The 16,777-nt window shown below is 44.9% G+C and overlaps 1 protein-coding gene across 1 annotated transcript; it reads right to left on the reverse strand.

Moving 5' to 3' along the window:
• Window positions 1-4,148: 4,148 nt before the first annotated feature.
• On the reverse strand, window positions 4,149-15,496 carry LOC146189206 (soluble calcium-activated nucleotidase 1). Its single transcript, XM_084604107.1, has 3 exons — window positions 14,276-15,496; window positions 10,425-10,628; window positions 4,149-8,205 (listed from the first exon to the last, which is right to left on the reverse strand). The coding sequence occupies exons 1-3, from the start codon at window positions 15,003-15,005 to the stop codon at window positions 7,820-7,822; spliced, it is 1,320 nt and encodes a 439-aa protein (XP_084460233.1). The 5' UTR covers window positions 15,006-15,496; the 3' UTR covers window positions 4,149-7,819.
• Window positions 15,497-16,777: the final 1,281 nt, after the last annotated feature.

The following is a 16,777-nucleotide window of genomic DNA, read 5'->3' on the forward strand; positions in this document are numbered from 1 at the left end:
AAACATCGCGCGCTGCTTCGAAGGACTACCCAAGCGTGCACAATGTCTCCAGAGTCCAGATAGACGTAAAAGAATGGCAGGGATCAGTTTAAGCACCTGGAATAAGTCGCCTCTTCATCAATTATCACACTAATTGCGTAGCGTCTGAAAATCGCTCCAAAGAGAACCGTACCCCTCCTCTGTACCCCCGCTATCCCGCGGGCGCTACGCGCCGAGCGGCGAACGTGGCACCCCTGTTGCACGTCGCGCCCTCTCGCGGGAGCCGGTTCTTGTCATCGCAAAAGCGGCCCGCTCTCCGGCGCCGGTCGTCACACTGCCCAATATTCTAGAGCACTATAACGGAGGAGCGGCGGCGACGGTCGCGGAACGCGGAGTTGCCAGGCACAGTGTATAAAGGAGGCTGTGTTATTCCAGGCCAAAAATTGAAATCAAAGCGGAACGCGGAGTTGCCAGGCACAGTGTATAAAGGAGGCTGTGTTATTCCAGGCCAAAAATTGAAATCAAAGTAATATTTAATTAGATAGTTCATATCTGGTAAAATTGCACCGGACTGATTGTAGGTCATAATTATCGTTCATTAGCTAGCTGTGATTAAAATATGAACTTTACGCTACATCATCAAGTCATATGTCGTCGCGGATAGCTTATACCGAGTACTATTGCACTGTACACTCATGCCAAGTCTTAATTAGTTACCGCTAGTCGGTTATTGTGATTAAATTCTCAACATTATGTTACAGCATCAAGTCATATATTGTTCAAAATGGCTCAACGAGTAGAACCCCAAAACAAACCTGAACCACGCAAAACAGAGGTTCGTCTAACGTGGTTCAACAATGATTAAACCACTGCCAATACTTTTTCACATTCGAATTAACCGGTTGGAAGAGCCGAACTTTCACGGACGACGAAACCTGGCATATCCAACCTCGACTACCGCTGCTTCGCGCGTCGGGAGCACTGCAGCAAGATAATTCAAGAGAAGCCGTGCTACAAATAAAGGAGCTTTAAAGGTATTGAAAATATGCCCTGTCAATCGAGATTTAAAAATTTGTTTGAATTTACCGAAAATCCGAGTTATCAGAGCTTGATTTATCGCAAGTCTACTGTATCCGACCTATTCTATACGGCCGCACTCAGAGCAGACTGTCTGGGGTGGGCGCGGGCAGATATGAGAGTGGTGTTGCAGCGGCGTTCTGCCCAGGCTTGGAAGCTAGGCTATGCGATACAAGTGCAGCCCCGCTGCGGTTACTGTGCGGAGTATCTGGGTTCGAAATCGAAATTTTGGTACGAAATCACACGCATATTTTTTCCGACATGTTTGTTCAAAACTAGGGCGCACCCGGGTTCGAACCTGGCGGCTACGCTTTGATTGATGAAAGCGAAACGGAGAGACGTCCGTGTGCAGTGCGATGTCAGTTCACGTTAAAGATCCCCAGGTGGTCGAAATTTCCAGAGTCGATCCTCAACTATACGGCCTCTCTAATAGCCTGGGTTGCTATTTGGGACTTTAAACTATCAAACCATCAAAACTAGGGCACGGCGACGGCTGCAGGTCAACGCTTTTTTGACCAAACGAGCTGCATACGCTTCGCATAAAAGGCTACGAGTTAGCTATGCATGGCTGTGCAGGTGACCCCATGAGCAACTTGTGTACAGGTATAGTCCGGGGTTTGCATTTTCCTCCAACGTGTAGTGACTTTGACCCTGCTTTGAGTATAAGTAGTCAGAAATGACGATACGCGTCTTTGTGCACACAACCACTGATATTGTCGGGTCATCTATATCTAGAGGTTAGATTGAGTAGATCTTCCCCAAAACTCAAGCAGGCACTGGATGGTTGTTATTTGGAAACTTATGGTTGTCATCACATCCAGTCCTGGGAATCTTCCTCTTTCACACGGCCACTCTGGGCATGCGCGCCTCTCCTCCAGCTACACGTACAGGCTCAAATTAGACTGCCAGTCATGTTAGCCACAGGCACAAATGAGAGATGGCGGCAACAGTCAAGCACACACATGGAGTCCTTCGACTTACAGCGTGACAGACAGGCCAAGAGAGGGCGGAACACAAAGCTGTGTTCTGGTTTTCTTTCCAATCTATCGCTCTGTAACTATGGGAGATCGCCATCAACTCACTCAATAGCTTCATTTACCTCACGGAACTGGACCACGCCTGCATCACCAACGTCCACGTTTGTTTTCAACCACTGCTCAGGGGTCATCACGTTATATATAAAAAAAGTATCGAGACCATCGACGCACTTTTTTCCCGTGGCAAAGTTTCTAATGCTAGTGCACAAAAAAACACGTTATTCCCAGACTTCTGGTTTCAAGCACGACGGTCGCTGCTTTGGAGCACTGTGGAAGCTATAGGTTCCAAGCCTAAATATTGTGCCCGTGACTTCGCATGCAATGTATACTTACTAGCAAAGGCTTATGGGTCTCCTTTGATCTTGAACGTTTTTCTAAAACTGCTACCCATTAAAACGTGCAAAAATGGAAAACGGCACCTGTTTGCTTCAGTGATGCGCGTGCACTTTGTTTCCTGATGTGCATGCTCACTCTGCGCCTAGTCGTGGCAAAACCAGGTGTGACAAGCCACTAACGTGGTAACGGTTCTAGCAGCCACGCAGTCATGCACCATGTTTTAGGTGCGACTAAGCAAACTAAATTTGTTTTGGTTTATGGGGTTTAACGTCCCAAACCACTAAGGCTACGAGACGCTGTAGTGGAGGACTTCAGAAATTTAGACCGCCTGAGGTTCTCACATCACCTGCATTCTGCCTTTTCTGACAAAATGTTTTGCAATCACACTGACATTGCACAGCACATGGGCGCCTGAATTTTCGCCTCCATCGAAACGTGACCGCCGCGGCCGGGATTCGATACCGCATCTCATTGTACACAGGAGTCTTGCGCCTTAACCTAACATTGACCTAACCACTCCACCACCGCAGCGGGGCTGAACTAAATTTGAAGTTGACCTTAATTGAGCACCACGACTGCACTACCACCACATTGAAATGTTTAAATCATGACCCTTTTGCCTGCTTAGCAAGGGTGAACAATACTTTCGAAAACGTTAACGCAAGCAACTTATTTCATGTCGGAGAAATTAATCGCACACCGCTGTTAACAGTTTTCTGGCTTAGCCGTAGCAGATTTGAGTGACAACCAAGCAAGAGGAAGAATATTGCAAATAAGAAGAAACAAAGTATCTCCACTAGGCAGTGAATACCAGTAAGGGTCACTCGGTTGTTTATAGAAACTGATAAGTACAGTGGAGATGTTAAAGGCCAGAGTATGTACGTCACGCCAGAGATAGCGAGAGGCCAGCCTCCAGAACTTGTTTTATCGGTACCCTTTGTTCTTGGGAGTGGCAAGTGACGCACGACAACGCGAACAAAAGAGGGTCACAGGTACTTGGCCTGCATGCATTGCACACGTGCCTGTGAATAGTACCTGCCAAGATGTGCCAACATCAGATATACAGATGCAGAGAGTTCAATCTCGAGTGCGAAGTAGGCAAGCTCAAAGTGACTCCCGTTTTTGCAGTGAAAATGTGCAAGAAATGAATTGTGTAACAAAAAAGTTTACCCTCAGTAAAAAAATGACCATGTAGTTGAACTGCACAGCAAGTGTAATAGACTGAAACGCCAGAACTTCTAAAGCACAACACGTTTATTCATGTTGATTCAAGGCTTTGAGCTGCATGGGCAAGAAAGTAGCTTTATGAAAAGACCTCTAGAAGTCTGTGCAGGAGCTTACACAGTGAACAATATATATATGCTGGAGATCAAGGGTTACATAGAGTTTCATGGAACCCTTGGGCTCGTTGGAGTACTTTTTAGATTCCTGGACCACACAAGTCCCCCATAGTTTCTTTATAAAGCCAGCCACTGTTGACTGTAATATAACATTTTTTTTTTAGGGGCCATGCACACGCTCGCTCTTTTTAGCATGCATGTTAGGCAGACATAGATATGGATGCCAAAACACACAAGGTTCCTCACCTTGAAAGCTGTTGTGGTTTCCGTAATGCTGAAATGACAGAACCCCTCAGCTAAGTAATGCTGAGATATTTGAGAACAAACTTGAGATCCCACATAGCTATGAAAACAACCAGATAGCAGAAAAATGGTGATAAAAATTTAAGGGGATGCTCAAGCTTTGCCTTAGGATTAAGAGTGATAGTGCCTTTAACTCCGCCTTTTCAGTGCAAAAGCTTTTGAGATACTTTTTATGTAGGATTTTGGGAAAAAAAAGATGCAGGATCTGTCTCACTTTTCCACAGACACCTATATTTAATTTATATAAATTGGCTTATAGGAAAGTAAAGGCACAGTGTCTGTCACAGTTGTTGGTGGATATCTGAACTGCACCGTAGGGGAAGGGACACAGCCTCAAGTACAGGCTTTCATTTTTCCTACCCTGCTCTGAACACTTCCGATAAAATCAGACACGAAATTGTGGCGTGGCGGTGGCTTTTCGAAGAAACGAGCTGGATATGCTCTCGTAAAAAGGTGTCACATTGAAACCATACAAAAGAGAATGATGACTCTCACACAATGTTCCCAGTGAAAACAAAAAAAGTAAATAAATAAAATCGAACTTGAAAAGAAAAAAATCCTTCCTGCACTTGCAACGCCTGATGTGGAATAATTGAATGAGTAAACTTTTTAACTTTTTGGTGTACCCAAGGGAAATGAGCAAGATGGTTAATGTATGAACATACTTTTACTAGACAACCATTGCGAATTGCCAGAAATGTCATTTTACTGAACTCAGCCGACATTCGAGAGATGTAAACAAGTACACAGCTGCAAACTGATGTGGGTTTGGAGTCATCATTTTCCTTTCCCACAAACAGTATACTGCAATGGTCCTGGGTGCCAAAGCATGAGGCATGCCAAGTGGGTGAAACAATCAGATTCTAATTTGAATGGGTTGAAAGCTCATGAGCAAGTAGTCATGAAATCAAGCAATAAAGCAAACCTAACCTGCAAATGTTTCCTATGAGTACTATTAAAAATGCAATATGATGTGCAACATAATTTAAGCAATCTAACAAAGCCCAGCATTTCCACACCAAAGCATATTCTAATACCTTCCAGCAGTTACACAAGGCGACAAACTAGGCAGCTTGCATTGCATGTAACTGAGACCTTACTACAAAAACAGTGCAAGAAAAAACAAGGAACTCTTAGGACTTGAAAACAGTCTATTCACAAATCTACAACAAAATGCAAGTGCCAAAGCTTCTGCTACAAAGTGGTGACTAGAACAGTACTACCAAGACATATGGAGAAGGCTAAGCACAAAGCCCTCAGAACGGTGAAACAAGCCATTACATTTATGAACTGCAGTACCACTCCCTTGGAGGCTTCGTACGCAAAAATGGTTTATACAAACTTGTATTATTATAAAATTATATCAGCCCCTACTCAAACTACAAGTCAAGGTCTGAAATAAAAAAAGCAACCTTGAGATGCAATGGCTAGGCAAAACTTTACAAGCTTCAATAATGTTCCTAATGCACTGAGAGCAAATAGAAGCTAAGTGCTGTAGGTGGTTATTGCTATGACCCCATGAAAGCACCTACAGTGGCCACCATAAAAGTTTGTGTGCTTCCATCAAGTCGGAAAACATGGCCGAACTTCACTCAAGACACATGGCTGACCTTCATAAAGAAACCAGCCACTGCAAGCACTCCCCCTTTCCAGTGCTCAAACGAAGCAGATAACACTGTAACTAACCCAGACCGACTGACTAACAATCGCCTTGTACTAGGAAGGAGTGGGGGTTCGATAGTGCAGGTTATTGCAATATACAATTGCCAATGCTACTTCTGTGCATGAGAGGGGAGTAAGCTTGCAGATGCTGTGGATAGCCAGTGACAGCCCTGGTGCTGCTCTGCAAATCAAATGCACCATGCTATCTGTCTTTGCAGCAACAATTTTGTGCTTCCTGGACTTAGATGGAACATCATGACAGTTGCAGAGAACCTTCACATTATAGTCCCTCTTGATGGACTCGCAGGGTGCTTTCTCTCTCTGCCATCATTTGCAACAGTGAGAGCACGCCCCCTGCCGCCACAGAAACATACCAAGTTGCGAAGCTTGGTGGTTCCACTTTTCTCCGAAATAAAATCGACATTCACACTGAGCAAAGTGGCATCGAGCACTAGACGCACAGTATCTTTTCTTACAATAACAGAAGAAGCGTCAGAACTCTTTGCATTCGACCTTTTTCAAGTAGACAGCCAGGAAGCGGAAAACAGTGAGCAGCTTCCATTCAATATTTTTTCTATGAAATGTCCAAAACACACACACGGACACAGACCTCGCATATTTCGCGAGATCTTGCAGATCTCTCTCCATCCTCATATCCGAGGGCAGGCTGCAAGCACGGTATGCTTTGTTTCTGTGATGATAATATAGTCCGCACACCACGACACACGCACCACGACACAGTCAAAGGCACACAGTCGTCAACGTCGTAACACTTGTCACTGCAAGGCTTTCACTCGAACAGTGCACGAAACAGCTTTCACTGAAAAGTCTGCACACCAGCGTATGCAATTCCAGAGTCAATCTGCTACTCTTAAAAGCACACATAGAGGAGCTTGAACCAATTCCAGTTAACACAAGCGACATGTTTGCCTTAGAATTATTCCAGAGAATTTCACAGAATTTGTTCTTTCCATTGCCCGAAAGTGCAATTTTGTGAATTTAGGATGTGCAAATATATCAGCGATTCAAAACAGAAAGCCAAAGGCAATTAAAACACTTACAAACTTTCCTGCATTTAAAAAGCATGCAAATCACAAGGTTTCTTTCCTACTTTCAGTAACAGATATGAACCACAATACTGACACGTGTTCCCATTTTGGGAACGCCTATAGCTACCTAGCTAATGATAAAGGATAGCCATTATATGCAAATCAAAAGGATTTGGATACCAGAAACAGCATAACGAATCACGGAAACAATGACTAGATAAATTTTGCCAGTCTGAGCAAAACCAGAAAAGGATTCCAGTCTTTCCCTGACTAAGCTGAGACTGGCTTCACCGTCACTTTACTCACCGATGGCAGTTCCATTAGCTTTCCACTTCAACAATAAAAACGTAACAAAGGCATGCACTGAATGAATACAGTGTCGCGTCAAGCAATAAGCTGCCACAGGATTCAGGAGCTGGATCAAATGGCCTCATCAAGTTGTTAACAGCAGCAGTAAAAACTGCCTTGTGGTAACATCACATTTCCGCCAAAAATAAGCTAGCTTGCATACCAATAAACACAAGCAACACACCTTATGGAAAACTGCCATTTCTTCGGCTGAAATAAAATAAAAAGAACCCTGAAAACATATTGCAGAGCACATATGTGCAGAGATAAAAATGATGTGGCTGCTTACATGTTTAATCCGTAAGTGCCGGCAACAGAAATAATAAAGCAGCTAAGGAACAAGAAATAAAAATTATACCCCTTCGAAAAGTGAGAGCTAACAGTGATCCATCAGTTGCGATTGGTGAATGCGAACTGCAGCTGTCCAATGTGTGATATTCTGGTTAGGTCATTGACCGGTAATCTTCAGGTGATTGTTTTGACCACAGGTCAATGCCTACTATTAGATTTCACACAAGTGCGGAAGTGCTTAGCAAAAGGTAACACTGGTGGTATGCTTAAAAAAAAAAAAGGCAAGAAAGAATGTCTTGGGCAGACTCCGGCTCCAGAACAAAGCTCACCTTTGCCAGCTTCTGCAAAGCAAGGAACACTCGGGATTTCAAAAAAGAAAAGAACAAGCTCCTCACTATCAGATGAACTCAACACCCTCAAACTTGTAGTCACCGATCTTGGTCTCTGGGTAGAGAACCTTGTTGTCGTCCACGCGGATCACAGTGATGTATGTCGCAGTCTTTCCTTTGTACTCTTCCGATTTGAGGGCAAGGATTAGGCTGTCCCTGTCGGAACGCGACAGGCTCGGCACAAACTTGAACGACGAGAAGCCGTGCGTCGGCACCAATGGCCCGACTTCCGACACTCGAACACGCGCAAACTGTGGGTCCGCGCGTAGCATGATGTTCGTGCCTTTCTCCTCATCCTCAACGTCATTGTAAGCCGTGGTGCTCGCACGGCGTGGCAAGAAGAACCACTCGCCAAAGCGGTGACTCCATGCAACAGCTTCGTGGATCATGTATCCTGCAATATTGACCTTGAATTAGAATGTACTGTTTGCTGTAGCTGTTTTTCTTTTCCTTTACCCTTTAACGTAAGAAGACAAAGCTTCACGAAACAACACTGATTTGCTTTAAGTAGAATGGAACCTGTTAAAGGTGCGACCACTTAGTGACAGATGCAGGAGGTTACCTATATTTATGTCCACTCATTAAATGCGATTCACAGATCATTCATAATTTTTTTCTTTATATCCGTAAAAGCGCAAGGCCCTTAAGGCCCTTTGGGCATCACCGAATGCCGTGACCATAACATTCCCAATAATTAACATGCTATCTCACTCTGCAGCAAGATGACAACAGACCCACCAATTACCACTCACTGGCACCATCTGCAGCTACATGACCCAGTACATGTTTGACATGACAACCTTAGCTGCTTATGTGCCACAAGCCCAACAAAACACAAAACTACTCCGGCAAGTTTTTCAAGCTTCATGACTTTACTTGACTAAATACAGCCCTTACATTTCCTTTGTCTCGATATCCACTGTCACTTTAGCACATCATGAGTCAGCAGATTTCTGCACCACAGAGTTGGTCAAATTCTACCTAATTTCAGTCAAGTGCCATCAAGTCAAGCTTGCTCCCTGAAATACATTGCTTTCCTTCCCGTGAGAGCACTGTCCTTCGTCGTCAAGTTTTTGCTACCTTCCAAGCATAGTCTACATCGAGGGTTTCCCACATATAAACTAGCCTGCATAAAGAATAAAATTTAATATTCTCCTCGTTCTAAAACAGCCTGCAATGATGTGCACGGCATTTGTTATAGAAATAACTTAAAGAATGCACAGTTCAATATTAGGCTGCAAAGAAATGTAGCTTCCTCGACAGCTCATATGTGGTCTGTAAACTGCTCATAGGTACAACAGTAAAGCCACATTGTTTTACTTCAGAGAATCAGAATAAATATTTGAATTACCCCAAATTAGAACAACCGAATGACAAAAGTAAAAGCTGACAAGAACCGCGTGCATCTAGGTATATTTATTTGGTTAAAGACTGGGCAGTCATTGACTGCTTTTGGGATGTGTATGGCAAATGTTCTCACATTTCCATCCCCCGATATTCCTGATGGCGTGACATGGTAGCAGTACCCTCTCACAAGCAGGTGTTTTGCATAAGAGAAAACTTCATTGCATAATGCACGATTAGCCCTTGACATGTGCAGTCTTTACGCATTGGAAGAACCATGAAGGCAAGAAGGGAAGCATACATTGCAGTCAACACCTCAAAAAGATGCAGCTGGGCCAGGTTGGCTAGGTGACGCACTGTCAATAGACGCGGGCTGGCGTGAAGCTCAGAAAAGTGAAACTAAAAATATGCGACTGGCATATGCTCGGAGATGAGACTGTCTCTTCGTCATACTTGCCGTTGCAAGCTCGGCAGTGGTATGCGGTCGGCTCTGCAGCATGCAGTTAGGCTTGAGAAGGGCTATTTTCATGATATATTACCGTGCTGATCTTACCTGGAGGAGACCTGGCACACTTTCATTCACTCCCATGCCAAGCTATTCCAAAAGCAAAACTACTATTGGCTATTTATGGCAGCAGGTTTTTTTTAATAGAATGTGAGCTTGCCACTTCTGACCTGACAAGAAGGTGACCTCAGTGAAAAACACTTGTCTAATTTGGCAGAGCATGAGTCAATTTGTACAATTTTTTGGGTATCAGACCTACATCAGTCTAAATGCCTGCCTGTTATGGGCACTAGTAGTGTCTCAACTTTCAGGCGTTATGAAGTAGCTGACAACTGTACAGCAATAAAGAGTTGTTTGATGCTATTTCAAGAAACTGGCAAAGTTATTCCCCGACCCAGAAATGACCCAGAAATGGCTGTGACAAGTGAACAGCCCCTAGCATGAGCACGGAACGCTGAAGGTAAACAGGCAACAATAAATTCGCTGATTTGCAGATCATCTTATGATTGCAAAGCTACTGGAATATATGGAATCATATGCAAGCACAGCCATCGGCCAACATCAACGTTACCCACTGCCCATTCTTTTAATCAAGCCAGCTGAATATAAACTTATACATGCTGCCCTGTTAACAAGAGTTTCCTTTTTAAAACGTGTTCCATACACAGCACCGTGTCAACTTATTTACCAGCAAGCATGTATACAATCCTCACATTGCAAAAGCAAAAGCGGCGGAAAAAATAGAACGAGGACACAGGCCTCACCTGGAGGTCCATACTTGGCCCATTCACAGAGTTTGCGGTAGTTGTCCCGCCAGTCGCGGTGCTCAACGCGGCCACCGGGCGTCACCACCTTGATCCACTGAGGGTCATGGTTGATCACGTGGCCTTTGCTGTTTGTCCACTCCTTTCCCAAGCCACCGATGTAGAGGACGCCTTCGCGCACTGTCGCCCACTCGCTCTTGAAGCCTGCACAGCAATTGCGTTTTCACATGAATGGAGAAGCTGTACAAGAAAAGACAAAACTGCACCTCTAACGTCTATGCTACGGAGCATGTTTTGAGCTGCTGTCAACTAGGGGCCACATTTTGATGGAGCAACGCAGCTGTGTGCTGAAGTTTTGACACAAGTTGGAAAAGCTCCCGTTGCAAAATTAATGCAGGGCTCTCCATTACGGCACGCCTTACAGTCATAACCTCGGTTTCATGATGCGAACATCCTTAAGTGAATAAAGGTAAAGGGAGAAAAAGAAAAATATCCACAGGGTGGTTGCAAGTGTGTAAAGCGAATGTGGTGTTAGCTGTGGTGTGACAGCAAAGAATTTCGCACAGAAGTGTTCTGTATTTATTTTTTCTCGCAAAGTCGGACAACTAGAGGTAAGTTTGAACTCGCCCTAGACTGCAGTGATACCCTGACGTAAAAATCTTCCCAAACGTCATTCACAACTGTGCACCTGATCCTTTACATGCAAGCAGGACATGTTTTTTCACTCCCTTCCAGTGCTAGCAAACTGACAGTGGTGGGCATATGTATTATACTTTTGCATGATGGATACTACAAACTATCAAAAGAGCCATTAGATTAATCCTTTGCTAATAGGTCTCATTGTTCTGTGTGTATTCACTAAAAGCGCAGGCATACAGTTCAATAAGGCCCATTTTAGCAGGAAAAGATAGGTAATCCTAAAAAATGTCGAGATGCTTCTGCTTTTTAAAATACGTCTTGAAACAAACGTCAATTCTGCTGCAAGTTTTTCTTATATGCCGAAAAGATTGAGGTAAGCATACATACCACATTTTTTTTAACGAAGTCATTGAGACAAATCCTTATCCCTCTTTGTTTGCAAAACCAATGGTTTAAAGAGCGTGAAATTGAGAATTCATTTTTAGAGCCATTCTGAGTACAATTTTACCGTTTGTCTGGATGTAAGACATGCACACAGCTTGCGTCGTATGAAGCATTAATCTGTTTGGGAGCACTGGTTATGAAGCCTTTGGAAGCCTCTTCCAAGCGCACACCCCAGAGGAAGCTAGGCAAGGAGCCGAGCAGTGTTTGCAGCACCCTTGTCTAACAGTTGGTTTTGAACAAACTAGCCCCAACAGATGTGCAGATAAGATGGAGATTTAACACTATAATCTCCCACCCTCTCCCCTAAAAATGGAATGGCACATTTCCATCATTCCAATCTGCCACCTGCAACACGAGGCAGGTGTGCTACGAATGCTGACGGCATGAAACCTAAGAATAAGCAAAGAAAAGGTAATGTTTCAAAACATGGGAACTCCCTGAATCTGCAGTTAATTCCATCCACCTGACGAACTGCTTAATGTCAGTGTGTTTAAGTCATGCCTGCCACGGCAAAGCCGTTAGCAGAGGAATGAGTCAGCTGCACTTTTGAGTCATTAGAGATTACCATGCCATTGCAATCAGTAAAGCCATCACTGATGGCCATCGCATTTTCCATAAAAGATCGATCCTCACTCCGTCTTCTCTTGCCACTCGAGCATTATTCATTCCCAAGGCAGTGGCAAACATACTTTGCCATTTCAAATTATCTTACTGTGATGCCCACTCCCCTGCTGTCCTTTCTTGTTAGTGTGCTACCACTTCGGCACACTGAGCACCATGTCCAAGCGCACGATTTCTGTGTCTTAGCTAAAATGTCAAACGATGTCCCGCTAGCCACAGTGAGCACATAGCAGTAAGCTGCCAGAGTGGAATTAACCTTTTAGGGGTAAGCATAAGGATAGCTACACAACTTTCTTCACGAATGCGTAGGTTCCAGGGTTCCAAGACCACTAGTGGGAAGCATTTTGATATGGTGTGAAGCTCCGAGAGAGTGTGGCACAGTAATACATTGCCATGGTTTCACTTTTAAAATGCAAACACACTTTCCAAGGAAGAGCCTTTTGTGCTCACGCCCAAGCACATCACGCAGTCATTATTAGCATAACATGAACGCACAGAAGTGTCATCAGGTGCCAGCAGGAATGCACGTGAACCTCTTGAGGCAGCATGGCTGCACTGCTTAATAATGCAAAACTGCACCACACTCCACTGTCACATCACAGACAGCCTGAATAGAAGGCTTCTGTCGCTGCAGCGATATCAAATGAGGTAAATAAAGAAAAGAAAAAATGCTGTCAGTAGCAGCAGGAAGCCATACTGTGAATAACTTTAATAAGAGAGCACAATAAATCTTTTTCTGTACAAAACAGTTTTGGCCACATTCTGGAGCACTAGAGGCACTTTTGTTCCAGAAAAAAAAAAAAAAAAAAAAAAAAAGTGCCTGCAATGCAGCAATTGATGTTCCCTGTGCTCACAACATAGCTGACATCATCAGTGATGCTGCTAATTGACTAAATTGTGGATAGTATTATGGTAGAAACTGTGTGCTTTGCTCACCTAAGGTCTCGTTGGCTCAGCTCATAGCATAGGCCTCTGGTTAAGGCAACATGCTCAAAGTTGCATAAGATTTGTCACGTTCACTTCCACAATAAGCTCCCTTTGTCCTTAGAATTTAAGATAATTTAAGATAGCTTACAGGCCATGTTTATTCCCAGTCTCAAACCTGGTCACTGATTCCCAAATTTTCATTTCATTCACCATTTCACAGCACGCATTATCGGCTGCATTTGTGAAAACAAAGCCTACAGGCAACTTACAATTGCTCTTTTGCAGATGCACCCCCAAAATGCTATGAAATAACCAGCATAAAAAAAACTTCATTTGCAGTGACCAATTACAACTGCGCACACTGTTTTGCGCAAAATTACCTGGCTGCTTAACTAAATGCTGGAGTACCATATGGGCACTGTCATGTTTAAGTGCACTAAATGTCTTTCTAGTCATCTTTTGGGCATAACATGATTACAGTATTAATGCTCCATCAACACTACATATTAAACATAGAGACGTTCCTCTATGCTTTCCTTGGTGTCGCTGACTGCTGGTTGCCTTCATATATACGCCATAATGAGCCGCTGATTTCCCTGTGCTCGTAGGCTCAGTGACCTGATTTGTCGTTTTACACAGAAAAGTTGCTGCAGGGAAGCGAGACAATGGAGTTTAGGTTAAAAAATAAGGCAGTGGAAGCAAGGGCAGGCACGTCATTGTGATAGCAACACACCAGCTTAGCAAGTTCCATAACACTCAAACTCGACAGAACAAAGGGACATGGAAGAAACACGTATTCTCGCAAGTGTGCATTTCTGCCCTAGACTCCAGCACTTTGTCTGCGAAATGTGAATAGCAAAAGGCAAACGTGCACCAGCAGGTAAGACAAATGCCTGAAGTAAATGGAAATATTGTATACTTCCAGCACAACCAGAAAGCCGGTGCTCGTCCCATCTATAACTCTTCTACTATTTTCTGGTGCAGTCGTTTCCTATCATTCCACATAGTTTGCCCCTCTTCGGACGATTTGAGAACATTAAGCAAAAGCAATATGTAACTTTCTCTTTTTTTTTCGTAACGGCTGCAAATATTAACGGATTCGTAACTTAGTGCTGAATTGCCTTTGCTCTACTGAATTACTTTTGCTGTAAGGTGCACGAAATACACGAAAACACAAACTGGCATCTGTAGTACAAACCCACACCCACGCCCACACGCACCTTTCGTGGCCTCCCCGTTCCCGTCGGTCAGCATCACCCACGGGATCATCTTGCTGTTGTCTCTGATCTCGTACACAACTCCCGTCCTGTCGTCCATGGTGTAGAGCTTGCCGTTGAATACCACAAGCTCGGAGAGCTCCATGCCACGGCCGCCCATGGCGAACTGTCCCTTAAGCATCGTCGTGCCTTCTTCCCACTCAATGCTGACCTCGCTCATGGTCCGGTCGACGACAAGGTAACCGATCTTCAGGTAGCTCACCCACGTGTTTTCGGCTCCTTTCAACTTGGATTCCGTGTCCAAGTCGGTGATGCAGGCGAACTTGTAGCGCACTTTGCGACCGTACACGATGGGTTTGGTGAGCGGGTAAGTGGCGTTGTAGGGCAAGTACTCCTGAAGGATGTGTTGATGACCGTGCTCGTGCCCGGATCCATCGATGTGGTCGTCGATGATGTGATGATACTTGCCCCAGGGCAAAAGCGCGTACATGAGCAACAGGCACGCGATACCCATGAGAGCGACGGCCACGACGAAGTTGACTTGACAGCGCAGCGTCGAGTTGCCGATGCGGTAGGCCGTGGGCAGTCTGCCCGAGCTCATCACCCAATCTTGCATCTTCATTATCGAAGGATTGGCGGAGGCCGCGGCAGCAGATGACGTCCCGCGGCTATCTATAAGAGGCACTCGAAGCTCCATCGTAGTAACGCGGCCATCTATGCGGATCGCCCGCATCAAGAGGTCCGTGGACGAAAAGGCAGTGTCGATACTAGTTCACGAAAACCCATGCTGCATCTACTGCTGATGCCGGAGTTTGAATGGGAGGCCTGCCGCTAACGTCAAACGACGCAAACAGCTGTGCGCCCTCGCAACTTACGTGGCAACGAGTAACTGAAGATTCCGGGAAACCTGCAGCTCTTAGTTTTAGTAGCTTCACCGCGTCACTTTCGGCGAGACTTGTGTTCTGGTGATATGGAATTAAACGCTCTTGCCTCGATTACCATCACAGTACACATCGCCACACCTGGCAGGCTGGCCGCGCGTTGGTTTACAACATACCCACCTAGAGCTCCGTTCACGGCCGAGCGCGATCACATGACGTGTACCGTCGAGTCACGTTAGCATGCTATGAGCGGATGTGTGGAAGCCTCAAATCAAATAATACAAAGATTGCGACGGCTAGAGAACCGCATGGGAAAGAAGAAAAAAGCGGGCCCGGGTCCCAGCCCACAGTTTGTTTCGGAGCACGACCAAAGGATGGCGAAAACGTCGGCAGCTCAAGGCATAGAACTCTATGGCTCAAGGCTTTCTGTTAATCTTCCAAGATGGCAGCACATACAATATTGGGCGCGCTTTTCGAAGGGGATATTCTTGCACTGGTGAACGCAGCAGGGTACTCTCGAAGACGCAGAAGAGCCGGCATGGCGGAGACCCTCTCCCTGTCTGAGCTTAGAGGGCTGGACAAGATACTTCCAGAAATGATCTTCAATATCGATACTTGAAATCGGCAGTTTCGATGTGCCCGTGCAAGCTCCAAACATCGGCTGATGAGGCGAAGACCTGATCGAAATCCCGGGCGCGGGCCTGTCAAGAACCCGTGCTCCACACTCGTACGCGCAGCTCGACAGCTCTTCAAAACTGAAGCGCGCGCTTGTCGGAAGCCCTGCCTTCACCGGTCACTAATTAGCCTTGACAAAGCATTAAAGAACTGCACCAAGCGCAGCTGTTACTCCTATGAGGATATAACCCAGCTTATAGAATATGACTAGCAAAGGAATTTTAGCCTGCTTTCTGGTACCCTTGGCGCATTCTTACATCGCAGTTTTTCTGAATTAAAGGGCCTAAACGAATCTGACAGCAAGGATATGAAGCTCCGCTATTTGCGCAGCTGGCCTTGTAAGAACTCCACCTCCATCATTGAAGCCATATGTTACAATGAAGCGATCGTGGAAGCAGCCTATAGTGAAAAATTTCTGTAAAAGTATAATGTCTGTCGCATACAAACCGACCTATGAGCATTTGGATACATCCAAATAAATCTGAAAGTTTCTCTCTTGCTTTTCATTCCATATACTGTACATTCAACAACTTGGTGGTCCTGTTTGCTCTGGGCTAAAAGGTGCAGTACCATGCGTGTGCTTGGGGAACTGAACCGTGATTTTGCAAACACTGCGATAACAAAATTTTGAAGCAATGCATTCTTTGTTAAAAGCTAGAAGGGAAACAACAGAAATGAAATAGCTGAATGCATTTTCATTAGGTAAAACATATCAGCTAACTTACTTGAAGGTCTTAACCCAATGGGCATTAGAAGTCCCTTGGAATGTTACTGAACATTGGCTCAAGCCGCCCTACCGAAAGAGCCCCGCGATATGGGCGTGCTATAAAGGAGGCAAATGAGAAAAGCTTCTCTACATAATCAGACAAGCCTGCCGCATTGCTGAACTTGATGAAGGTGCCTTTTATCAGCGATTAAGATTGAAGCATAGCCACGTCGACTCAAGGAT

The sequence above is a fragment of the Amblyomma maculatum genome, chromosome 5 (genome assembly GCF_055883805.1).
Source record: "Amblyomma maculatum isolate TAMU_Amacu chromosome 5, ASM5588380v1, whole genome shotgun sequence".
NCBI classification, from domain to species: Eukaryota; Metazoa; Arthropoda; class Arachnida; order Ixodida; family Ixodidae; genus Amblyomma; species Amblyomma maculatum.